This window comes from Cervus elaphus, chromosome 21 (assembly GCF_910594005.1).
Source record: "Cervus elaphus chromosome 21, mCerEla1.1, whole genome shotgun sequence".
In the NCBI taxonomy this organism is placed as follows: Eukaryota; Metazoa; Chordata; class Mammalia; order Artiodactyla; family Cervidae; genus Cervus; species Cervus elaphus.
The window spans coordinates 71,534,251-71,556,351 of NC_057835.1; the positions used below are offsets into that span (position 1 = coordinate 71,534,251).

General features: G+C 36.3%; 1 protein-coding gene across 3 annotated transcripts in view; it reads right to left on the reverse strand.

Annotated features, from left to right (window-relative positions):
* The window catches only part of TMEM67 (transmembrane protein 67), a 43,398-nt gene that overhangs the window by 19,249 nt on the left and 2,048 nt on the right, over nt 1-22,101 (reverse strand). The window contains exons 3-16 of one of the 3 annotated variants that reach the window (XM_043880189.1): nt 20,235-20,328; nt 19,418-19,517; nt 18,562-18,631; nt 18,387-18,461; nt 12,843-12,905; nt 11,179-11,333; nt 10,956-11,064; nt 10,107-10,193; nt 9,725-9,790; nt 7,746-7,902; nt 6,669-6,792; nt 5,127-5,232; nt 2,359-2,415; nt 663-761 (exon numbers count right to left, since the gene is read on the reverse strand). In XM_043880189.1, the coding sequence (XP_043736124.1) occupies nt 663-761; nt 2,359-2,415; nt 5,127-5,232; nt 6,669-6,792; nt 7,746-7,902; nt 9,725-9,790; nt 10,107-10,193; nt 10,956-11,064; nt 11,179-11,333; nt 12,843-12,905; nt 18,387-18,461; nt 18,562-18,631; nt 19,418-19,517; nt 20,235-20,328 (1,362 nt within the window). Of the gene's footprint in view, nt 1-662; nt 762-2,358; nt 2,416-5,126; nt 5,233-6,668; nt 6,793-7,745; nt 7,903-9,724; nt 9,791-10,106; nt 10,197-10,955; nt 11,065-11,178; nt 11,334-12,842; nt 12,906-18,386; nt 18,462-18,561; nt 18,632-19,417; nt 19,518-20,234; nt 20,329-22,101 lie in introns of all 3 variants that reach the window. The other 2 variants (XM_043880188.1, XM_043880190.1) reach the window with 2 other exon arrangements.

A 22,101-nucleotide genomic window follows, 5' to 3' on the forward strand; every position in this document is an offset into this window, starting at 1 on the left:
TCTTTTTGATAGGGGAGGATATCTTAAACAAGATCCTAAAAGCACACACCATAATATGAAAACCTATTCAGATTTGACAGTATTAAAATCAAGAGTTTCTACTAAACAAAGTAACATATAGGTAAAATAACAGATGGATTTACCCTTGGAGAAGAAACTTCAATGTCAAAAACCAAAAGAAGATTTATATTTAGAAAATACAAAAAAACGAAATAAAATAAAATATAAAAAATTTGTTTAAATAAATAAGAAAAACTGGAAACAACAGAAAAATGAGCAAGTGATATAAATAAGAAGTTCACAGAAGGGGAAGCCCAAATGATTAATAAAGTATATGAAGAGTAATCAAAGAAATGGAAATTGATGACAAACTACTCATCCCACCAGATCGGCAAAAAATGGGAAAGGGTGGGAAAACAGCAAGTGTTGCTGAGGATTCAAGGAAACAAGAAGAGCACGGCTGGTGGGTGCAGACTGGCCACCAGCCGTGGTGCACGCTGGAGGGGAAACGAGGGTACATTTCCTACTCATGAACGTCTCCTAGTCAGGTACCCCAGAGAAACTCAAGGCAACTTTTTACTCATCCGCTAGCTGTGTCTTATTAGAAGGATATAAAATAGCCAAAAGATAAAAATATACTTTAAAAAGCCCTGTGATTATACCTGTAAGTCAATCATGGGACTCCCAATGCGTCTCTTCCAACCTGCTGTCTTCAAAAGAGATGATAAAATAGCGAGTCCACCCAACACACCTAAAGCAATCTAAAGTAAAAAAAAAAATTGAGATTTATGTAATTTCATAATGCAATTTCATCAAAGTTCAAAGATACTGTAAATAAAAAGTAACAAAGTACTTAAAAAAGGGCTCAAAAATTAGAAGGTACACTAAAAGGACATAGGCGCCAAACTGAAGAAACTCGCGCCAAACTGAAGAAACTCCCAATGGACAAATCTGGGACAATTTGAGCAAGAAAATGAAGGTAACGAATTAAAATTGCTAGAATAAATAAATATTCATGAGTCCATACTGACTTAATAATAAATGAATAAATAAATCCACGTGGACAAAGGGAGAGTTCCTATTTACAGAATTCTAATCAATATAGAAGAAATGATGGAAAAACACAACCACCACCAGACAAATATCACAGTAATATTTTTTACTGGCCAAGAATTATTAATGGATGCTAAAATTAGAGGGCAAAAGAATAAAAAGGAGCAGGAGATTTGCACAATGTCAAGTATTTTCCCACAAGACACTTATTAATTATAAGTAGAAAATGACAATGGAGAACTCTGAAGATATCATCTTAGCCATACGATCGAAGTTGACATCAACGTTAACAACATATGTGTGTGCTAAGTAGCTTCGGTCATATCTGACTCTTTGCAATCCTATGGACCTTAGCCTGCCAGACTTCTCTGTCCATGGGATTCTCTAGACAAGAATACTGGAATGAGTTGCCCTGTCCTCTTCCAGGGGATCTTCCTGACCCAGGGATCGAAGCCGGGTCTCTTATCTCTCCTGCATTGGCAGGAGGGTCTTTACCACTAGCGCTACCTGGGAAGTCCATTAATAAGATATACTGACACCAAGTGTCTTCTGATACGACTCACTGAGAAGGGTATAACATCACTTTCATGGTATGTATGCTAAAACTACATTTAATCATGGGAAAATACCAGATAAAACCAACTGAAGGACAAAATACCAGTGTTAGGGTCAGTCATGAGACAAAGAATGACTGTCGACCTGTCACAGACCTAAGGAGACTAAGGAGACACACGATGGTTGGGTCCTAAAACAGAAAAAGGATAGTGAAAAAAATCCGTAAAATCCAAAGAGTATTTACATTAGTTAATTTGTTGTTGTTTAGTCACTAAATCATGTCCAACTCTTCGTGACCCCTTGGACTGCAGCCCACCAGGCTCCTCTGTCCATGGGATTTCCCAAGTAAGAATACTAGAGTGGGTTATCATTACCTTCTTCAAGTGATCTTCCCGACCCAGGAATCGAACCTGCGTCTTTGCATTGGCAGGTGGGTTCTTTACCACTGAGCCACCAGGAAAGCCCAGATTAGTTAACAGGACTACATCAATATTAATTTCCTGATTATGACCACTGTACTACAGTATGCAGACTGGCGTGCTGCAGTCCATGGGAGTCGCAAAGAGGTGGACACGACCAACGACTGAATAACAATAACTACAGTTATGTAAGATGTTAACCCTAAGGGAGACTTGGTGAGGGATATATGGCAAATCTCTTTATTTTGACAACTTTCCTGAACATGTAAAAAAATTTTGTTTTAATTAAACAATATACTGAAAGTATTTTGACAGGTTAAAAGAAACTCACATCTGTCTGGACATGTGCTTCTCCTTGATCCATTTCATATGTGACTGAGAAAGAAACCTGATATTTAAAAGAAAGCAAATTAGCCATACTGGTTATATGATACAAACCTATTTTTACTATAAAAATACATTCACAGTTGAATTTTACCAAAAATATCATACTTTTAAATTATCAATATTGCTAGAGTTGACTTTTACTTATACATAAATAAATACACTTTGGGGAATTACCCATACCCACACTACTTTAATTATCCATTTAGAGTACATATTAAAGAAAGAGGGTTTCATTAGAAGGTAGATTAGGTTCATTAACGGCAGTCAAGTCAAACTAATCGTATTTCATTTTCTGATAGGTTTCTGTAACTGAGGCATGTGACCTATCCTGTGTATCAAGAGTTCAGCAACTGGCTAAACAATCACATAGGAAGAAGGCAGATTAATCAAAGGTGTAAACAAGAATCTTAGGGACACAATTATACAGAGACAGGAGAGAGATGAATCATAAAGGATTAAGAGAAACAGTAGCATGAGAAATAGGAGAGGGAAGACACCTAAGTCTTGCCAGGGCCACAGAACAGGGAACTTCGAGGAGGAGGGGGTCACGAGTAGAGTCAAATGTTGCACAACTGACCCCTGAACAATACAGGGGTTGGGCATCAATTCCGATGCAGTCAAAAATCCAGACAGAACTTTAGAGTTGGTCCTCCACATCCATGAATTCGACCAACTTTGCAGACTGCTGCAGTACATATTTAGTTAAAAAAATTTTTTAAAGTCCACATATAAGCAGAACCATGCAGTTCAAATCTATGTTGTTCAAGGGGCAACTGTTTAAGTGGCAAGTTAAAGAAATAAAGCCAGCGTATGTGGACTACCTCACTGACTTCATTCAAGAGGTTTTCAAAGAAGCAAAATGGCAGGACCCAAACTGCAAATGATGAAAGAATAAATGGTTGGGAAATCAAGGAAAGACACATGATAGCAAGCTGAATTGTTGACAGAACTGACAGAAGATTTTATGGTTTGGTTGTGCTAATTTGTTTTTAAGATAGGGCAACCTGAAAGGAAAGGAACCAGCAGAGAAACTGGCCGAATAAAGGGATGGGGGTGAAACAGGAGAAAATACACATTAATATGTTATAATAAAATATGTAAAATTAAATAGGAGAAAACACCCTAAACAAGTATGGGTTTAAAATTCGCTTAAGAAAGTGGGAAGAGTCCTTTATTCTTAGAAATAGGAACCGGAGTCGAGAAAGATAATGAAACAGAGATACTGAAGTATTAAAGAGGAAATTGAGGGAATTCATATTGGATGGTTTTGATCTGCTCAGAAAAACAGGAAGATTAGGTTACTTGCAGAGATGGTAAGACAGCAGAGATACAGCTGCTCAAAATGAATGTAGAATTTTTACAATAGCTGTCATGAGAAATTAAGAAATGATGAAAAGTGTGCATTCTATAATTAGAATGAATTGAGGTGGGCTTCCTCAGTATAGTTTTATGATTCTCTCAACTTTTTTCCTACCTCTTATTTTCCAATTTGTCAAAACAGCTTAGATATATTTTGGACATGAAAAATATTTAAAGAAAACATCCAGAAGTGTTTTACATTAAGATAAATATATTCTTAACTACCCAAAAATGACATTCCAGGAAAATCTAAACAAGGCAGTCTTTTGTTGTTACTAAGCTGTTCCTGGATTTTCTCCTCTCATTACAGTGTATATAAATTCAGGCAACAGAAACGAATTTAACATCAAATCAGGTAATAAAACTGAGGATGTGCACTCTTTCAGAGAAACGTCCGATCAGGTGGCTGCTTTTCGCTTTATGAGAGCCTGAATCCAACAGCAGCTGAGCAGAGGTGCGAGCACAGTAGCGAGGCCCAGGACACTGGCGGAAGAACTAGAGCACGAAACGTCAGCAAAGTGAGACAGTGGAAATGTAAAGCTTTAGTGAGTCTTAGAGGCAGGGAATGTGCACCTTCCAACTGTCATGCTTCCGGAGGAGAGAGGGGATGAGGGAGAAGTCTAGAAGGGTGAGCTCTGGTCCCGATCTCCATCCTCCTCAGGCAGGGACACTTCAGTCGCCTGGCGAGGCAGAGCTCGGCCTCTGCCAGGCTCCTTCTTTGGAGCGGCCTGCTCTCAGCGTGTGCACGGTCTCACTTCCACACTCAGGCCCTTCCAGGCAGGGGAGGACTCGGGTTCTGGGGTGAAGTTTAACTGAGTTGGGAAACTGTCAGAAGACTAATTGGTTGTGGGTCCAAACTGCATTCTCTATTTCACTTTAGTGAAATAGTTATAAACTATTTCATAAACTATAACTATAAACTAGTTATAACTAGTTCTACTAGTTATAAAGCTAATAATTTGATTCTCTTTCTGCCTGTTTAAGTATGCCTCTATCAAGTGGGCAAGACTGGTGAGAAGAGAAACACATATGCCCACTAAGGGTTTGAGTCCCTGGTTTAGTCAGGCAAGGAGACAAATCTTAACGGAAGCAAGGTGGCCAAAGAGAACGAGAAATGTCCTGGCATCCAGAACAGGGAGGCCCAGCGGCTGGTGACACTATCTGCTGGCAAACTTAGTTCTTGCCTTTTTATGTGCAGAATCCATAAGAACTCACCTCTTACCACCATTAGTAAAAAACAACTGTCTTGACTATTTAAAACTCTGAAAAGGACTAACAGTCTTTGGACCATAATGCAAACTCTATCAGTTTTACACTAACACATAGAGAGGCAATGACCAAGAAGGAACTCACCTTCACAGACTGGCTGTTGGGATCTTTGACATCAATGTCACTGTAGGCAATGGTAATTAAGGGAGGGTAAATGTTTCCATTTTTTGTGTTGGGTACAAGGTGGATGCTGTTTAAAAGAAAATTCATTTTTAGTTAAAAATACACTGAGGCCCTTAAGCATACATATAACTTACTGTTTCCTCTGAATGTGATATGAATAGTCTTGGTGATCTCAGAACCACCAGTTATTAAAAACTAGAGAAGGTTAAACATAAACTAATGGTAACAACACAGGCTAGCTGAAGTGGTCAAAACTTTAGATTAAAATACACCCTCAAAAAATGCTTCTTGATCTAGGTCCTACAAAGTTTACAAATAAAATCAATGAAGTACTATGTACCACTTTTGAGGAATACTCAAGAGTAACACCTAGAGAAAGGCAGATAATATCCTGATTTTGGAAAAAAGATGAATTCTTGGTGACATCCCTGGTGGTCCAGTGGCTAAGACTCCACACACCCAACGCAGGGGCCCAGATTCAATCCCTGATCAGGGAACCAGATCCCACATGCCACAACTAATGATTCTACGTGCCACAACTAAGATCCGGCACAGCCAAATAAATAAATAAAATAAAAATAAATATTAAAAAAAGATGAATTCTTAAACAAAGATAACGTGGCATATCTAGTACTATCTATGGCACATAATAGGGTACATTTTGCTGAATTCAACACATTAGTAACATACCGTTTGTAAACTCAGAAAGGAAAATGCCAAGTACCACTGGCCAACATGGTTTCATCAAGATAAAGTCAGGCCTGGCTAGTTTCAACTTCATTTTCACTACATTGGGGAATCTACATTGGCAGATTGAGGGAATGCTAAAAACAGTACAGGTAGATTTCAGAAAGGTATATGACAAAGCTTCTGTACTGCCTACCTCATGCAAGGTTATCGTGAAAATCAAAATGAAAAAACAGTGTATGTTGAAATGCCATAAAGATGATGGCATTGGCTTTCATCAGTGTATTCAAGGTGCACATCATAAGATACTAGAGTAGAAAAGCCAGATAAGGTTAGAGATAGGAATCTCACAGCGGAGGAGAGATGGTGAGGGCTGCATGGCACTAAGGCAGGGCCATCATCAAAGTATCTGAGCAAGAGTGAGGTGTTGATAACTAGTGAGGGCCAACCTAGAGCAGAGGGTGCTGAAGGAGATGGAGCCACAGAAGGCCCGCCTGCTGCAATCACCTGGCAGGCTCTAACACACCCGCGTCAGCCCGCTGATCTTACCGCTCCCCACCTCTCAACTCACTCTAGCTTGGCAAGTCTAGAGTGGAGCTTAGGATACGAATTTTGGCAAACTCTTTAAGCCCTTCTGAAGTAATTATCCCCTCTATTAGTCTATCCCAATGTATATAGACATCTGAGAACACATTATGTATCATTCCAGTTGAGGTGTTCTTACTGTTTTAATCTGATAATTACAAGTCAACACTTTCACTATGACATTTTCCCATATAGTCCAAGCCTCATTCAGTAAATTAGATGTTTGTTTACCTCAGTGATATTTGGGTGGCGACTCTAATTAAACTTGGCTGGCTTCCTAAGTCATTTTCCCATCCACTTACTGCATCCACTAAGAAAATGCGCCGAGTCAGAAGCCACTTGCCCGAACTACTGTCTTTTATAAAAAAAAAAAAAAAAAAGATGGGTTTAAAAAAATACTTTCAATTATTCAAGGTGGCACAAAGTGAAGATTACTGGACAATTTTAAAACATAAAATTAGTACACTTTCTTTTCAAAAGATGGCTGCAAAAACAACTCCCGCTGTAAGAAATTCCTAGTAACAGCCTTCCCCACCGCACTTGAATGTTTTCTGATTGTTTGGACTTTTCATCAGTTTGGAAGGATTTTCCCTGCAAATTACCTGAATAAATAGGATTTTATAAAATGAGAAACAACAAAAGAAACTAATTTGTCCACAAAGCAGCTCAATGGTTTGAAGAAGCCCTGACTTTACAGTTCTACCGTTTTTCTCAGGATAAACTTTCAGGAATGATAAAATTTCTTAATAAAAAGCCTGATATATTTAGTAAATAAGGCTTCCCCGGTGGTTTAGACAGTAAAGAATCTGCCTGCAATGCAGGAGACCTGGATTTGATCCCTGGGTGGGGAAGATCCCCTGGAGAAAGGAAGGGCAACCCACTCCAGTATTCTTGCTTGGAGAATCCCATGGACAGAGGAGACTGGCGGGCTACAGCCCATGGCATCGCAGTCTGATATGACTGAGTGACTAAGCACATTGAGTAAATATACCAACAACCTTACTGTTTTACTGTGGGGCATGCTATATAAAACCTTACAATCAGGGACTTCCCTGGTGGCCCAGTGGCTAAGGCACCGTGCTCCCAAGGCAGGGGCCCAGGTTCGATCCGTCGTCAGGGAACTAGACCCCACATGGTGCAACTAAGACCTGGTGCAGTCAAATAGATAAATATTTTAAAAAAACAAACAAGCTTACAATCATAGAGAATCCATGACTTTTCTTATAATCTGTGGTTTATTAAGCTGTGTTGGTTGACTTATTTATTGATTTCAGCTCAGAGAAAGAGTGGTGTGTATAGATGCCTTACCTTGGTTCACAAACATTTTCTTGTGCTGAAGATTTAAGTTTAACACAGGCACAGCCCAGATATATTGGTGTTGATTCTCATCAGTATATTCAAGGTACACATCATAAAATGTAGGATTAGGAAAGTCAGTTAAGATCTTAGGGATAGGAATCTCACACTGAAAAATAAAATTAAAAGTACCCAAATTGAAAGTTGGAAAGCATATTTATTATCTTTAAAAGATTTGTCATTATAAAAGAAAGTATCTTCCAACTATACTGTTTATACACATTTTCATACGTCTTTTAAAACATGAATACTATATATGAACTCTTTTATAAGGGCCAAAATAACTAAAAGTAAAGAACCACCTGAATCTTGTCCTACAACCCAGCTGGAGAGGCTATATATTCATTCTCAACTGTAACTGTACAGCAATAAAAAGGTTTAAAAACTCCTATCCTGTGGGATGAGGTCCCAACTCTTTCTCCTGATATACACTGTTTATGATGTGACTCCCCTTAATAGTGCCAGGTTTATCTCCCACTGCTTCCTCTTTGTCTGTGGTTCAGTCACACTAACCTACTTATAGTCCCTAAATATGCTATGCTATTCTACATCTCTCTGACACTGCAAATGGTATTCCTGCCTGGTATCCCCTTCCCCACTGTGCTCCCTGGTAAACTCATATTCATTCTGCAGGCTCAAGTGTCACTCACTGTGTAAAGCCTTTCTGAACTTCCCGAGGAACCGTTAAGGACCCTTCTTTGGACCAACATGGTTCCTTGTTCATATCTATAGACCAACACATCACATTCTTTTCAATTCTTTGTCTATACAGCTGTTTTCTTTACTAGGCTGTGAACTCCCTGAGAGGCAACTGGGTTTGATGGAAAAAACCACGGTTAAAGCCTAACAGAACATTTACTTGATGAAAGAATTTCAACAAATTACCTAATCTTACTGAGCAACATTTCCTCATCCATAAAATACAACTGGTATGTATTTTACAAAGCTATTTCAGGGATCAGATGAGATAAAAATGATAAAATGCTGAGGACAGAGCAGTGGGCATTTAACAGGTATTGATTATTCTGGCCCAAAGTACAACACGCAACAGTTTTTTAAAGTAACACAGAAGTCATTTCTGATAATAAAAGCAAATTCAAGTTCATGATAGAAAATATGAAAAAGAAAGAAAATAATCTGTAATTCCACCATCCAGAGATAACCACTGTTAAAAATGTTTCTTTTTCTCATCTGTTTTCCCCAATGGTGCTTTTTGTTATTTTAACAAAGCTGGAATCACAGTTTTGTTCTGTGGTGTGTGTATATGCATTTTATCAAGAAGTATTTTTGTAGACTATTGAAGGTCTTTCAAATGTTTAACGGCTCATAATGTTGCTTTGTCCCATACTGTAGTTTTAAAATGCACTACCAAAGGAAGGAAGGTCAGGGAGGGAGGGAGGTGAGCATGGAGGGAGAGAAAAGGAAGCATTTTGTTACTGGAGGGTGGAGGGAGGAGGCAGTGATAACACTTTATTAAAAATGAAGTACTTCTACTTCATTCTAAAATGCTCAAAAGTAGAGATTATTTTTAAGACCTATATGCCAGAAGCAAATACACAATTATGATGTTTAAGACTCTATGGATGACAAGGTACTGTTTTCATGCTGATTATATTAATAAAAATCATCCATAAATTATTCATTAGCCCGCAATGCGGGAGACCCAGGTTTGATGCCTGGGTCAGGAAGATGCCCTGGAGAAGGAAATGGCAACCCACTCTAGTCCTCTTGCCTAGAAAATTCCATGGATGGAGGAGCCTGGTGGGCTATAGTCCATGGGGTTGCAAAGAGTCAGACACAACTGAACGACTTCACTTCCACTTTCTTTTCACAAAAAATTACTAATTTCAAAAATTCAGTAATTATTCCAATTATTGCTGATGTGAAAAATGAAGCCAAAATGTAGACTGTCTAAAATAGTTCCAACTTACACTTTGTTGATAGGTTGTTCCAAAAGAATAAGCAGCATTTAGTCTCGTCTCTGTGTCTGGACAAAGCTACAACAAAAGAACACAACTGATAAATATCTCTCATGAATCTTTTCTTTGCTTATAGTCAAGGGTTCTCAAGACTTAACATGGATATATACTTTATATAATACTTATTTAAGGTTATCAAGGGAGTGAAAAGTTAAGGGGGTATCTCTGTTATAACTTAAAGTAGTTTTAAGAAATTCCAATTTAAAACAAAACAAGAAAAATCAACTCTAGTAAGCAAATGATGCTCTATTCAAGCGATAATCTAGTTTTTTCTTCATCTTCGCCTCAGTCAAAAATAAGACACGTTAGGGATTCTCTCTAGAATCATATTCACCTGTAAAACTCCTCCTTCTAAAGTTTGCCACTTGAGAAAATTTCCTCTCACATCATAGGAAGCAGCAACAAACTTCAGTTTTGTATTCTGCTTAAAGAAAACAAGAATAAAATAATGTCATGTACTCTGAAAGTCTATAAATATATATAATGGTCTATAAAGACTTTCAGAGTTTAGGCTTTCAGAGTATATACAATAGTCTATATAAATTTTTTCATTGCCAATTGATCTTTTCTTTTTCTAGAGATCAAATACTGAATTCATCGATCATTACTTTGAGGCAAAATTAATCAGTGTATCTCTCTGATTAAACACACTTAATATAAATAAATGGACTGGGTTTTTGCACAATAACTATTACTTCAGAATTGAGAGGCAGTGACAGATAACTTCTTTTCAAACCTGTTAAATTAGTGTGTGTGTACGTGAATGGGGGATGAATAGAGGAGGAAATAATCTATTCTTTCATTCTAGAGGGTCAAAAAAATGAAGGTAAGAATTTGGACCTGTGACATGCTGAGGAAACGCATAGAATCCCACTCAATCTTTGGCAGCCCTTTTTAAAATGTGGAGATCTAGGGCAGAGAAGGCTTTGCGTTTGGTGATGACAACCTTCCCAAACCACAAATACTTCTTGCTACAATAACACACAATCCAGAGGTATCCACACTCTCAAGTAAGAAAACTAAACTCGATATTGTTTAGTTCCTCAGCAGCTAATATCTAGATTTAATTTAGTCATTAAAATTTTTAAAAATCTATCAAGAATTATGTCTAGTAATATTCTTATTACCTTTCAAAATTATAAATCAAAATGTAGTTAACCTTCAACAATATAGAGATTTGTACCTGGTTTTCCCCTTTAAAACTGAAATTTGTAGGAAGAGGTGTAGTACTAAGTATTTGAGGTGCTAATCCTAGCTGGTCTCCATAGAACAGCCATGGAAGATTCTGTCTCCTATAAACAATCACAATTGTTTTAATAAAGGGGGAACGGTCTTAGTACATATTTGTGAAAGTAATTGCACTGAATTTGGTCAAAATGATGGTTCATTAATTAGAATAACCTTACCAAAAGGAAACAGAACGAACAGTGCCCAGTGCAGCAGTATTTTCAAAGATAACCTGAAACAATCCACATGCATCAAAAGTAGAGGAGTCATAAGAATTCATGTTCATTACACACATATTTCCGAGAGCTTGGCAAGATGTTAGATTGCCATACACCTACAGGAAAACAATGACAAAGAAATATATGGACTTTAATATCCTAAACAAAAGTTGATACAAAAACTGTGCCTAGTTTTAATTTAATTATGCTTAGAATTTGAATTCTGCAAATTCTTTTTTTGGATATTCTTTTGCTTTTAATACCTTTCCTCTAACTAAAGTAGAAAAGAACTTTCCATATGGCAGGTTAATAATTTATAAATTTTACCTGAAATTTTAGGTGAAGATATAAAGACAAGCAACTGAAAGAAGAAGAACTAAAAACTTACAGCATGACATTTAAAAAAACTATTACATGAAATAATTATATTTGAAATAATAATAATTGGTTCCTAATATTAGAATAGAAATCTAACCTACTTATATTTTATTTAATCTATTTTATATCTATTGCATATAAATCTAATCTATTTTAAGCAACTGGTTTTATGAACAACAAAATATCATCTGTTGAGTTTGACCCTCAAACTTCTTTCTCAATTTTCCCTTTCAGGAAAAGACCACTTCATTTTTACAGTTATTCAAATAAAAATCATTGCAGTAATCTTCTCTCCCTTCTCAAATCCAACTCATCACTAAGTCTGGTTGGCTCAATTTTAAACATATATATCCAGAAGCTAAACACTTCTTTCATTTCCATGGTACCACCCTTGTCCAAAGGTCCATTTTTCTCTCACTTGGATTACTCTAATAACCTCCTAATTGGTCCCCCTGCTTGTCTTTGCCCCAACAAAACCTACTTTCCATGCTAGAATGATCTTTTTCAAAACCTGAGGCCGACCACTGTCTTCCTTTTGCACAAAACCCTCTACATCCGTTCCAGTAAATTCTAGGTCTCACAGTCTTCATCCTTGAACTCATTTCTCCACTTTCCCTGCTCACTGCTCTGGCCACTTAGGTCTCCCTCCTGTTTCTTTAGCATGAACATGCCAGAGAACCCCTGCTTTGGGACCTCTGCACTTGCTGTGGTCTCTGCTTAGAATTCTCTTCCCCTAGATATTTTCATGGCTCACTTCTTGTTCAAATATCATACTCTCAGAGACGCCTGTCCTGACCACCCTCCATAAGTTAGGACCACTTCTACTCTCTATGCTCTTTATCCCGATTTGCTTGTCTTCATAGCACTTGGCATAACCTCACAATTACTTACAATTCCACACGGGATTTTTCTGTCTTTTCCTAAAATAGATAACTGAAGAGATTTCAGAACAGGGCCTGACATACAGCAGGTCATCAACAAACATTTACTAAATGATAGTACAAATTAAGTCTCCCCTAACATTCAATTTCAGCTAAGTAAGTTTGGACATATTTAATTTATGTATAATAAATGTGAAATGAATAACATTTTCTTTATTAGTCTCTTTCAGTTCACTTAGAAAGGGTTTTAATAGAATATGACCAAGGAGACATATCTACTTAGAAAGTTTTATTAACTGGGGAAAAAATGGTACCACAGTTTCTTTGAAATGAAATAAAAACTACTTTCTAGAAATTCAAACATACCCAACAAGCAGCTGCTGATGACTGCAAATACTTTGCAAACCATTCTGAAGGGAAAGATACGCCCTGTAAACAAAAAGATGAATGCTAGTTTTACGTTTAAATAGAAATTCCTTAACTCTACACTATTAGGAAGACATTACTATGCACATTGCTGAGTGGGAAATAACTAATATTACTTTCCCAGTGTTATCAGAAAAATAGACTTGAATAAGAAGAAAAGAATTAATTCCAACCAATGTCAGTAATTACAAGTAGGACTGAATTACAAAATCACATTGCTCAGACAAAAGATACAAGGAAATAACCTATGTTTATAATAATAAGAAAAAAACTATTATGCCCATTTCACTAAAATGAAAATCAAAGTGCAAAAGAATAAAAGAAAAATTAGATCTTGACTTAGATTTGGTTAATATTTGGTGATTTCGGATTATTACACTGTATTAAATTGCAAGTAATAAAAAAGAAATATTTGTGAATGATTTCTAAGCAACAGGAGATTGGGGATACACAGAGAAACTAACATTTAAAATCTCCAAAGTGGTGATTCTCAAACAATGATGAATATCAGAATCAACTGTGGAATTTCCTGAAAACAGAAAATGCCTGGCTTCATTCTAAACCAAATGAATCAGAATCTCTAGAATGAGACAAGGCACACACATCCCCTGAAAACCGCAGACACGGCCTCCCTCTAGTTAAGAACCACTGCTGCAAAGCTCATCTGCACGTCCTGCTAAAAGTGAGACACCGAGAAACTCCATCTGTGGTAAATTCTCTGAACGTGAACAAGGGTGATAAAACCAAATTATATGAAATATGGCACCATAACTGTTCAAGAAATCTAAAATAAAATTATTATGAGTCACCATTTTCATCTCTTCAATAAGCAAAAATTCTCATTTTGTAAGAAAAAAACATATGTGTAGAATGTTGGCTAACACACACAAAAAAACCTAGTAAAAATGGAAAGTATTGACAACAGTATTGGCAAATGCATGTAAAATGAAGCCACAGACAAATGCCAGGGATAAAGTTGCATGATCCTTTATAAAACAATATCCACATACTTTAACCCAGGAATTCAGAAACACTTAGGACATGTGCCTTAAGTCAATAATCTCTTCAAAAGGAAAAACACATCTATGGGCATAAAATGGTTGACAGCAATATTATTAATAACAAAAAACCTAAATATTCAATAGACATACAATTACGTGAATCTCAACACATAAACTAGAGTATTATGTGACAATTTAAAATTATAATTATTGGTTGAGACTGGAACATGGTATAGAGAAACCAAGGTAGTGCCTGAAGACTGAAGGAGACATGTTAAAATAACACAGGAACTCATTATCAGAGAAATGCAAATCAAAACCACAATGAGGTACCATTACACGCCAGTCAGGATGGCTGCTATCCAAAAGTCTACAAGCAATAAATGCTGGAGAGGGTGTGGAGAAAAGGGAACCCTCTTACACTGTTGGTGGGAATGCAAACTAGTGCAGCTGCTATGGAGAACAGTGTGGAGATTTCTTAAAAAACTGGAAATAGAACTGCCATATGACCCAGCAATCCCACTTCTGGGCATACACACCGAGGAAACCAGATCTGAAAGAGACACGTGCACCCCAATGTTCATCACAGCACTGTTTATAATAGCCAGGACATGGAAGCAACCTGGATGTCCATCAGCAGACAAATGGATAAGGAAGCTGTGGTACATATACACCATGGAATATTAATCAGCCATTAAAAAGAATTCATTTGAATCAGTTCTAATGAGATGGATGAAACTGGAGCCCATTATACAGAGCGAAGTAAGCCAGAAAGATAAAGACCAATACAGTATACTAACGCATATATATGGAATTTAGTAAGATGGTAACGATAACCCTCTATGCAAAACAGAAAAAGAGACACAGATGTAAAGAACAGAATTGTGGACTCTGTGGGAGAAGGCGAGGGTGGGATGTTTTGAGAGAACAGCACCGAAACGTGATATATTATCTAGGGTCAAACAGATCACCAGCCCAGGCTGGATGCATGAGACAAGTGCTCGGGCCTGGTGCACTGGGAAGACCCAGAGGAATCGGGTGGAGAGGGAGGTGGGAGGGGGGATCGGGATGGGGAATACATGTAAATCCATGGCTGATTCATGTCAATGTATGACAAAACCCACTTCAATATTGTAAAGTAATTAGCCTCCAACTAATAAAAATAAATGAAAAAAATAAAAAATAAAATAAAATAACACAGGAGCTATACCAAAGGGAAGTCCAAATTTGGGACAATTTGAGCTTTCAAAATTTGGCCACTAAAAAAAAAAAAAAATTTGGCCACTGCTGAGCAAATCTGGAAATCTCAGTAGTGGTCACAGGACTGGAAAAGGTCAGTTTTCATTCCAATCCCAAAGAAAGGCAATGCCAAACAATGTTCAAACTACTACACAATTGCACTCATCTCACACACTAGCAAAGTAACGCTCAAAAATTCTCCAAGCCAGGCTTCAACAGTCCGTGAACCATGAACTTCCAGGTGTTCAAGCTGGATTTAGAAAAAGCAGAGGAACCAGAGACCAAATTGCCGACGTCTTCTGGATCATCAAAAAAGCAAGAGAGTTCCAGACAAACATCTGTTTCTGCTTTATTGACTATGCCAAAGCCTTTGACTGTGTGGATCACAACAAACTGTGGAAAATTCTTCAAGAAATGGGACTACCAGACCATCTGACCTGCCTCCTGAGAAATCTGTATGCAGGTCAAGAAGCAACATTTAGAACCAGACATGGAACAACAGACTGGTTCCAAATTGGGAAAGGAGTACTCCAAGGCTGTATATTGTCACTGTGCTTATTTAATTTCTTCTTTTTTTTTTTTTTTTGCTTATTTAACTTCTATGCAGAGCTTGTCATGTAAAACGCTGGGCTGGATGAAGCATAAGCTGGAATCAAGATTGCCAGGAGAAATATCAATAACTTCAAATACGCAGATGATACCACTCTTAAGGAAGAAAGCAAAGAACTAAAGAGCCTCTTAATGAAAGTCAAAGACGACAGTGAAGAAGCTGGCTTAAAACTCAACATTCAGAAAACTTAGATCATGGCATCTGGTCCCATCATTTCATGGCAAATAGACGGGGAAACAATGGAAACAGTGACAGACTTTATTTTTTTGGGCTCCAAAATCATTGTGGATGGTGGCTGCAGCCATGAAATTAAAAGACACTTGCTCCTTGGAAGAAATGCTATGACCAACCTAGACAGCACATTACTTTGCTGACAAAGGACCATCTACTCAAAGCTATGGTTTTCCCAGTGGTCATGTATGGATGTGAGAGTTGGACTATAAGGAAAGCTGAGTACTGAAGAATTGATGTTTTTGAACTGTGGTGTTGGAGAAGACTCTTGAGAGTCCCTTGGACTGCAAGGACATCAAACCAATCAATCCTAAAGGAAATCAGTTCTGAATATTCACTGGAAGGACTGATGCTCAAGTGCAAGCTCCAATACTTTGGCCACCTGACGCAAAGAACTGACTCATTGGAAGAGACCCTGATGCTGGGAAAGATTGAAGGCAGAAGAGGACGACAGAGAATGAGATGGTTGGATGGCATCACCGACTCGATGGACATGAGTTTGAGTAAGCTCTGGGAGTTGGTGATGGACAGGGAGGCCTGGCGTGCTGCAGTCCATGGGATTGCAAAGAGTCGGACACGACTGAGCAACTGAACTGAACCGAACTACACTTTGAAAAGAAGAATAACAGTGACAGTTCATAACATACTCATGATACCAGGGGTTTGCAGTAAAGCTAAAGAGAAAAAAAGCACAGAGAGAAAAGAACACACTCTATAGAGGATTGTCAACTTAAAAATATAAAAAGGAACAATAAAATTGTGAAACCATTTTGATATAACAATTTAATAACTAATTCAGATAAGGTTCATCAATGACTGCTAAAAAGGATATGTACATGGTCTCAAAGTAAAATCTCAGACTAACTTATTAGTCACAGTACCTTTACAAGGGAGAGAAATGGCAGACAGCACCATGCCCAGGCAGTCAAAATTAGCATCACCAATAACTGGATATTCTGACATTATGTGCTCCATGTTATGATACAATGGGCTATACACAGCACCCACGTCATATTTTTCCAAAAACATGTTTCACAGAGTCTAATCATAAGAAAAACATGAGAAAAATGAAGACTCTGGGATGCTCTACAAGAAAGCTGGCCCTGACTCTGCAAGAGTCAATGACCATAAAAGAAAAAAAAAAAGAAAAAAAAATCCAAAAAGAAAAACAGGATAAGAATCTCTGTTCTAAATTAAAGGGGACTAAAGAGATTTAATTTCAATGTGGGATCTTTCACTGATCCTGGGTCCCTTTGCCAAAAAAGTGGGCAGGGATAAAAGACTTTATTGAAACAAGTAGGCAAATTTGGATATGAACAGTGTATCAAATAATTCTACTAATCTTTTGAGGTATGATATCAGAAAAATGCCATTTTCCTTAGGAGCTACAAAATATTTAGGAGTAAAACATTACATAGCTACAACTTATTTTCAAATGGTTCAGAAAAAATTACGAATGTATGTGTGTGTATGCATGTTTACATTCACAGAGAGAAAGAGAAAGCAAATGTGGCGAAACATTAATAATTGGTTAAACTAGTAAAAGATACATGCACAGTCATTGTTTTTTTTTTTTCTTTGTTAACTTTTCTGCAATAAAAATTTTTCAAAATTAAAGTTGGGAAAGCAAACCAAGATGTAAGCTCATTGTCTTTGGGGAAAGGGAATGTGAAGACACTGACTCAAATATTTGGAAATTCTTTATTGACTGTCTGATATATTACTACAGAGGATTGGATGTCTCTCTCAGAAATTACAGAAAACAATAAGATAAACAAAGAAATAGTTATAGATGTGTGTATGCATATGCCTGGCCTTCCCAGGTGGTGCAGTGATAAAGAATCTGCCTGCCAATGTGGCAGACACAAGAGCAGTGGGTTCAATTCCTAGGTCAGGAAGATCCCCTGGAGTAAGAAATGGCAATCCAATCCAGTATTCTTGCTTGGAAAATTCCATGAACAGAGGAACCTGGTGGGCTTAAGTCCACGGGGTCGCAAAGAGTCAGACACGACTGAGCAGCTGAGCACACACTCACACACATGTTTATACATAATGTGTGTATATGTTTTCTAGCTATGCCTGCTAATGAGGGCATACCAAGCATGGTAATCTTTGTTTCTAAATATTATCCTTAAGAGCTTCTTAGAGATTTAGTTGTTTCCAGGAAAGAAGCAGGAAAAGTATAAGATAAGCCTGGAAATCTTTCCTGCCAGACAGGAAATGCTCCAAGAAAGATACAGTTATGTCCAAAAGACATAGGAACAAACTCAAAGGGCTTCTAATGGCCAAACCTATGAAAATTTGAGCAACAATGGACTGAGCTCATTTTAGCCCCAAATTACCAAAGGAAGAAAAGCAGAAATATCCTTAAACACTAGAACAAAAAAACTGAAGCATACTCACAAGCTCTCCATAACGTGCAGTTGAAATCATACGTAGAGGAAAATTCCCTGTGCTGCTGAAACATAATCCCCCTGTCTTCATAAATAAAAAAAAAAAAACAAAAAAAAACAGTTTATGTAAGAATATCAGCAATTCAATTTAAAAATATATACATTATCAATGTAATTAGCCTTACTAAAATGTTAGGTTCTGAACATGCACAGGACCTGTTGGTATTAATGAATGTTGGTTCACATCGGACACACCTGTCAATACAACAAAAATTATTTTTAAAACATTAATTAATTAATTATAATTTTTAATTATAAAAAATTAATGTCTCTAATTGAGAGCTTATCTTTCTAACTTAATAGATTAGAATAGGTTCATTCAACTAAGTAATTACTTGCAATAAAGCGAACATATCTAAAGTATACACTACTCTTTGTATTATAAGGCACCATATAAATAAAATCAATAATATATATAAATATAGTACCTAGAAAATACTAAGTAGATTGCAAATAAAAGTTACATAACATCAATAATAAAACAAAATAGCTACAAATAGCTACCTTTTACTAAGCACTTACTCTATAGTACTTCTTTAGGTATGTAAAGTATGTTTCTGAGCTGTGATAACAGCCTATGAAGTGGATGGTATGTCCCCTTTCTGAAGACAAGAACACTAGCTTAAACAAAGGTCAAACAACCAGCAAGAGACAGAAACAAGATTTAAATCTTCTTTGTGACCCCATGGACTATATATTCCATGGAATTCTCCAGACCAGAATACTGGAGTGGGTGGCCTTTCCCTTCTCCAGAGGATCATCCCCGCCCAGGGATTGAACCCAGGTCTCCCACAATGCAGGCGGATTCTCAACCAGCTGAGCCACCAGGAAAGCCCATTTAAATCCTATTCTGTCTCATTCTCTGGACCTCAGCTTCTTTACCTGTTAATGCCTTCTCCTAGCCTAAGGAATATGACACGAAAGACACAAATTCTATGTAAATAAGATATTAATGAAGACAACACTCAGCATACTGCTTACCTGTTTCCTAAAGCATTTGCTACCATAAAAGAGTTTTCACTTTTATCACAGAGCTCACAAGTTGCTTGAGACAACAATGTTCCATTAACATTTCTTTCCACTAAACAATTTAGAGACAATAAGACGTAATTCATAATCAATATACAAGCTTCTATACATTTAGTAAAACCCACTTGTAATTATTCTAATAATTCTCAAAACACCTTGTTAGAACAAAACATATGTCAATATTTTACATAAAGTTTGAAAAGTGAAGCCTTCCCCATTCCCACATTAAAAAAAAAATACAGAAATTTCCAAATCATCATCATCATAATAAATTAATATATTTTCCTTAAAAATTTTCTTTCCTCTTACCTGCATATTCCTGTTACACTAAGTTTGGGGAAGCAAGTATTTTCACAGACTTCTGTTAAGTTTCTCAACTTGAGAGGGCTTTTGGTGGTATGTATTAAAACTATAAATTCACATACTCTATAATACATAATACTAAAACTTCATTTTTAGATACCTAACCTACAGAAACACTTGACTATGTATATAAAAATATTCATCAAAACATTACTAGTTTGAAAACAATCTAAATATTTAAAACAACAAAAAGTTATAAAACACCATGGAGTGGATTAAAAAGAATGAGGTAGATCATACCATTAACTGAAAAGAACATGCTAGAGAACAGCCTATGAAATAGCTACATAAAAAATACCACTTATATTTCCTGTGGTTACAATGTATACAAAGTACAATGTATACATTAAAAACAGAAAGAAAAAAAGAAGAGTCTAGAGGACACATTCTAGACTCTACTTCTCACCTAAAATATGGCCAGTGGGACAGTGGCATTTTCCTTCTGCAGTTAAACCACTAGGGCAAGAAATACAGTTCCAGCCATCTTCAGTAACACCTTTCTAAATTAATAAATAAATAAATAAATTATTTCCCCTTTCTTTAATTAATGTTCTCCTTCTTAAAATGACCATGTGAGTTTAAAAAGTCACAATAAGGTATAATTTGTAGACAATATGTAAATAAATTATACATATATGAGCTACATAAAAATTTCCTGGAAAGACAATTTGTGCTTATATTCAAACATTGAGCTACACATTATTACTATGCACTGACTACTATTAACTACTAAGAACTAAAGGCAATAGTTCTTTGTGATTTTCAATTCAAATGAGCTTTTATTACCATGATTAATATGGTCATCCAGTTTTTCAATTTACCAAGATAAAATGCAACAAAATTCAACGGTATTGAATCAACAAACAGCCAATTAATAGTTTAGCCTTACCTGTTCTAAAATAATTATTCTAATTTTTAAAAATTCAAATATATTAGCTTTCAGCAATTAAGTTATGATCCAAAATGGATGAATCTTATGGTAAATAAATATACTTAAAGTTGTTTAAATTATGAGATCTTTTTTAATCCACTAATAGTTTGTACTGGTAAAGATTTCTGATAAAATATGACACCATCCAAAACTGAACTTATATGATTTAGAAAAAAACCTGTGGTAAAAATACAGTAATTTTATTACAAACATGGATATAAACAAAATAAATAGAAAACAATGGTAATAATAAAACAATGACACAAATTATGTTAAGTTTTGGCCAAAAAGAATGGATATATGAAGAAATGCCCCTGTATTTCATACATTTACACATATAGGGCTATTTAAAAAGTATGATAGCTTAGTTGTGTGTGTGTGTGCTTCGTCATATCTGATTCTTTGTGACCCAATGGACTGTAGTCCACCAGGCTCCTCCGTCCATGGGATTTTCCAGGCAAGAATACTGGAGAGGGTTTCCATTTCTTACTCCAGGGGATATTCCCGGCCCAGGGATAGAACCTGCATCTCCTGTGTCTCCTGTATTGTAGGTGGGTTTTTACCACTTGAGCCATCAGGGAAGCCCCACTAGCTTAGTAACATCACTGAAAAATTAGTCTGCTTTGGCACCATTTCATATTAGCACCTTTTTCTCATCCTAATTCAGCTAGGGTCACTATTTCCAAAAATATAAAGTATCAAAATGATTCATCAAACCTATAAGTACTAGTCATAAATCAGGACAAATGGTAAATATTAAATTCCCAGATTAAATTTTTTTAAAATACAATAATGAGAAGACATAACACTGCATTTTAAAACAAAAATGTGAAGAAACATTACTATGAAAGTTAGAACTGCCACACTAAGACTCTTCATTATTCAAAATGATTGGAAGATACATTTCTGTTAATCAAGAATCATCATATATAGTTACTATTAATACACGAATTTTCCAAAAATTATGATACAATGAAATGATTAATAAAACAGCATCAGATATTATTTAATCTATTTAGTGATGAAATTGGCATTTGATGAACTTATCACTCAGATGTCATTATGAACATGAATCATTATATAAAACTGTTGACATTATTATATTCACTCAGTATATATCATTCATCTATTTTCCTTTATAAATCAGTTTCTCTATGAAATAGAAATAAAGACAAATTATAGCTTTTTTTTTTAATTTCAGATTTTAAAAATACCTTTTTGTTTTTCCCCAAATTTGCAAAATTTCACTGATCTCCCATAGTTTAGTAAAAACAAAGCTGGCTTAATAATTTTAAAGTCTGTGGGAAAATATTAGAGTACAGCATTAAATTGCAGTTTAAAA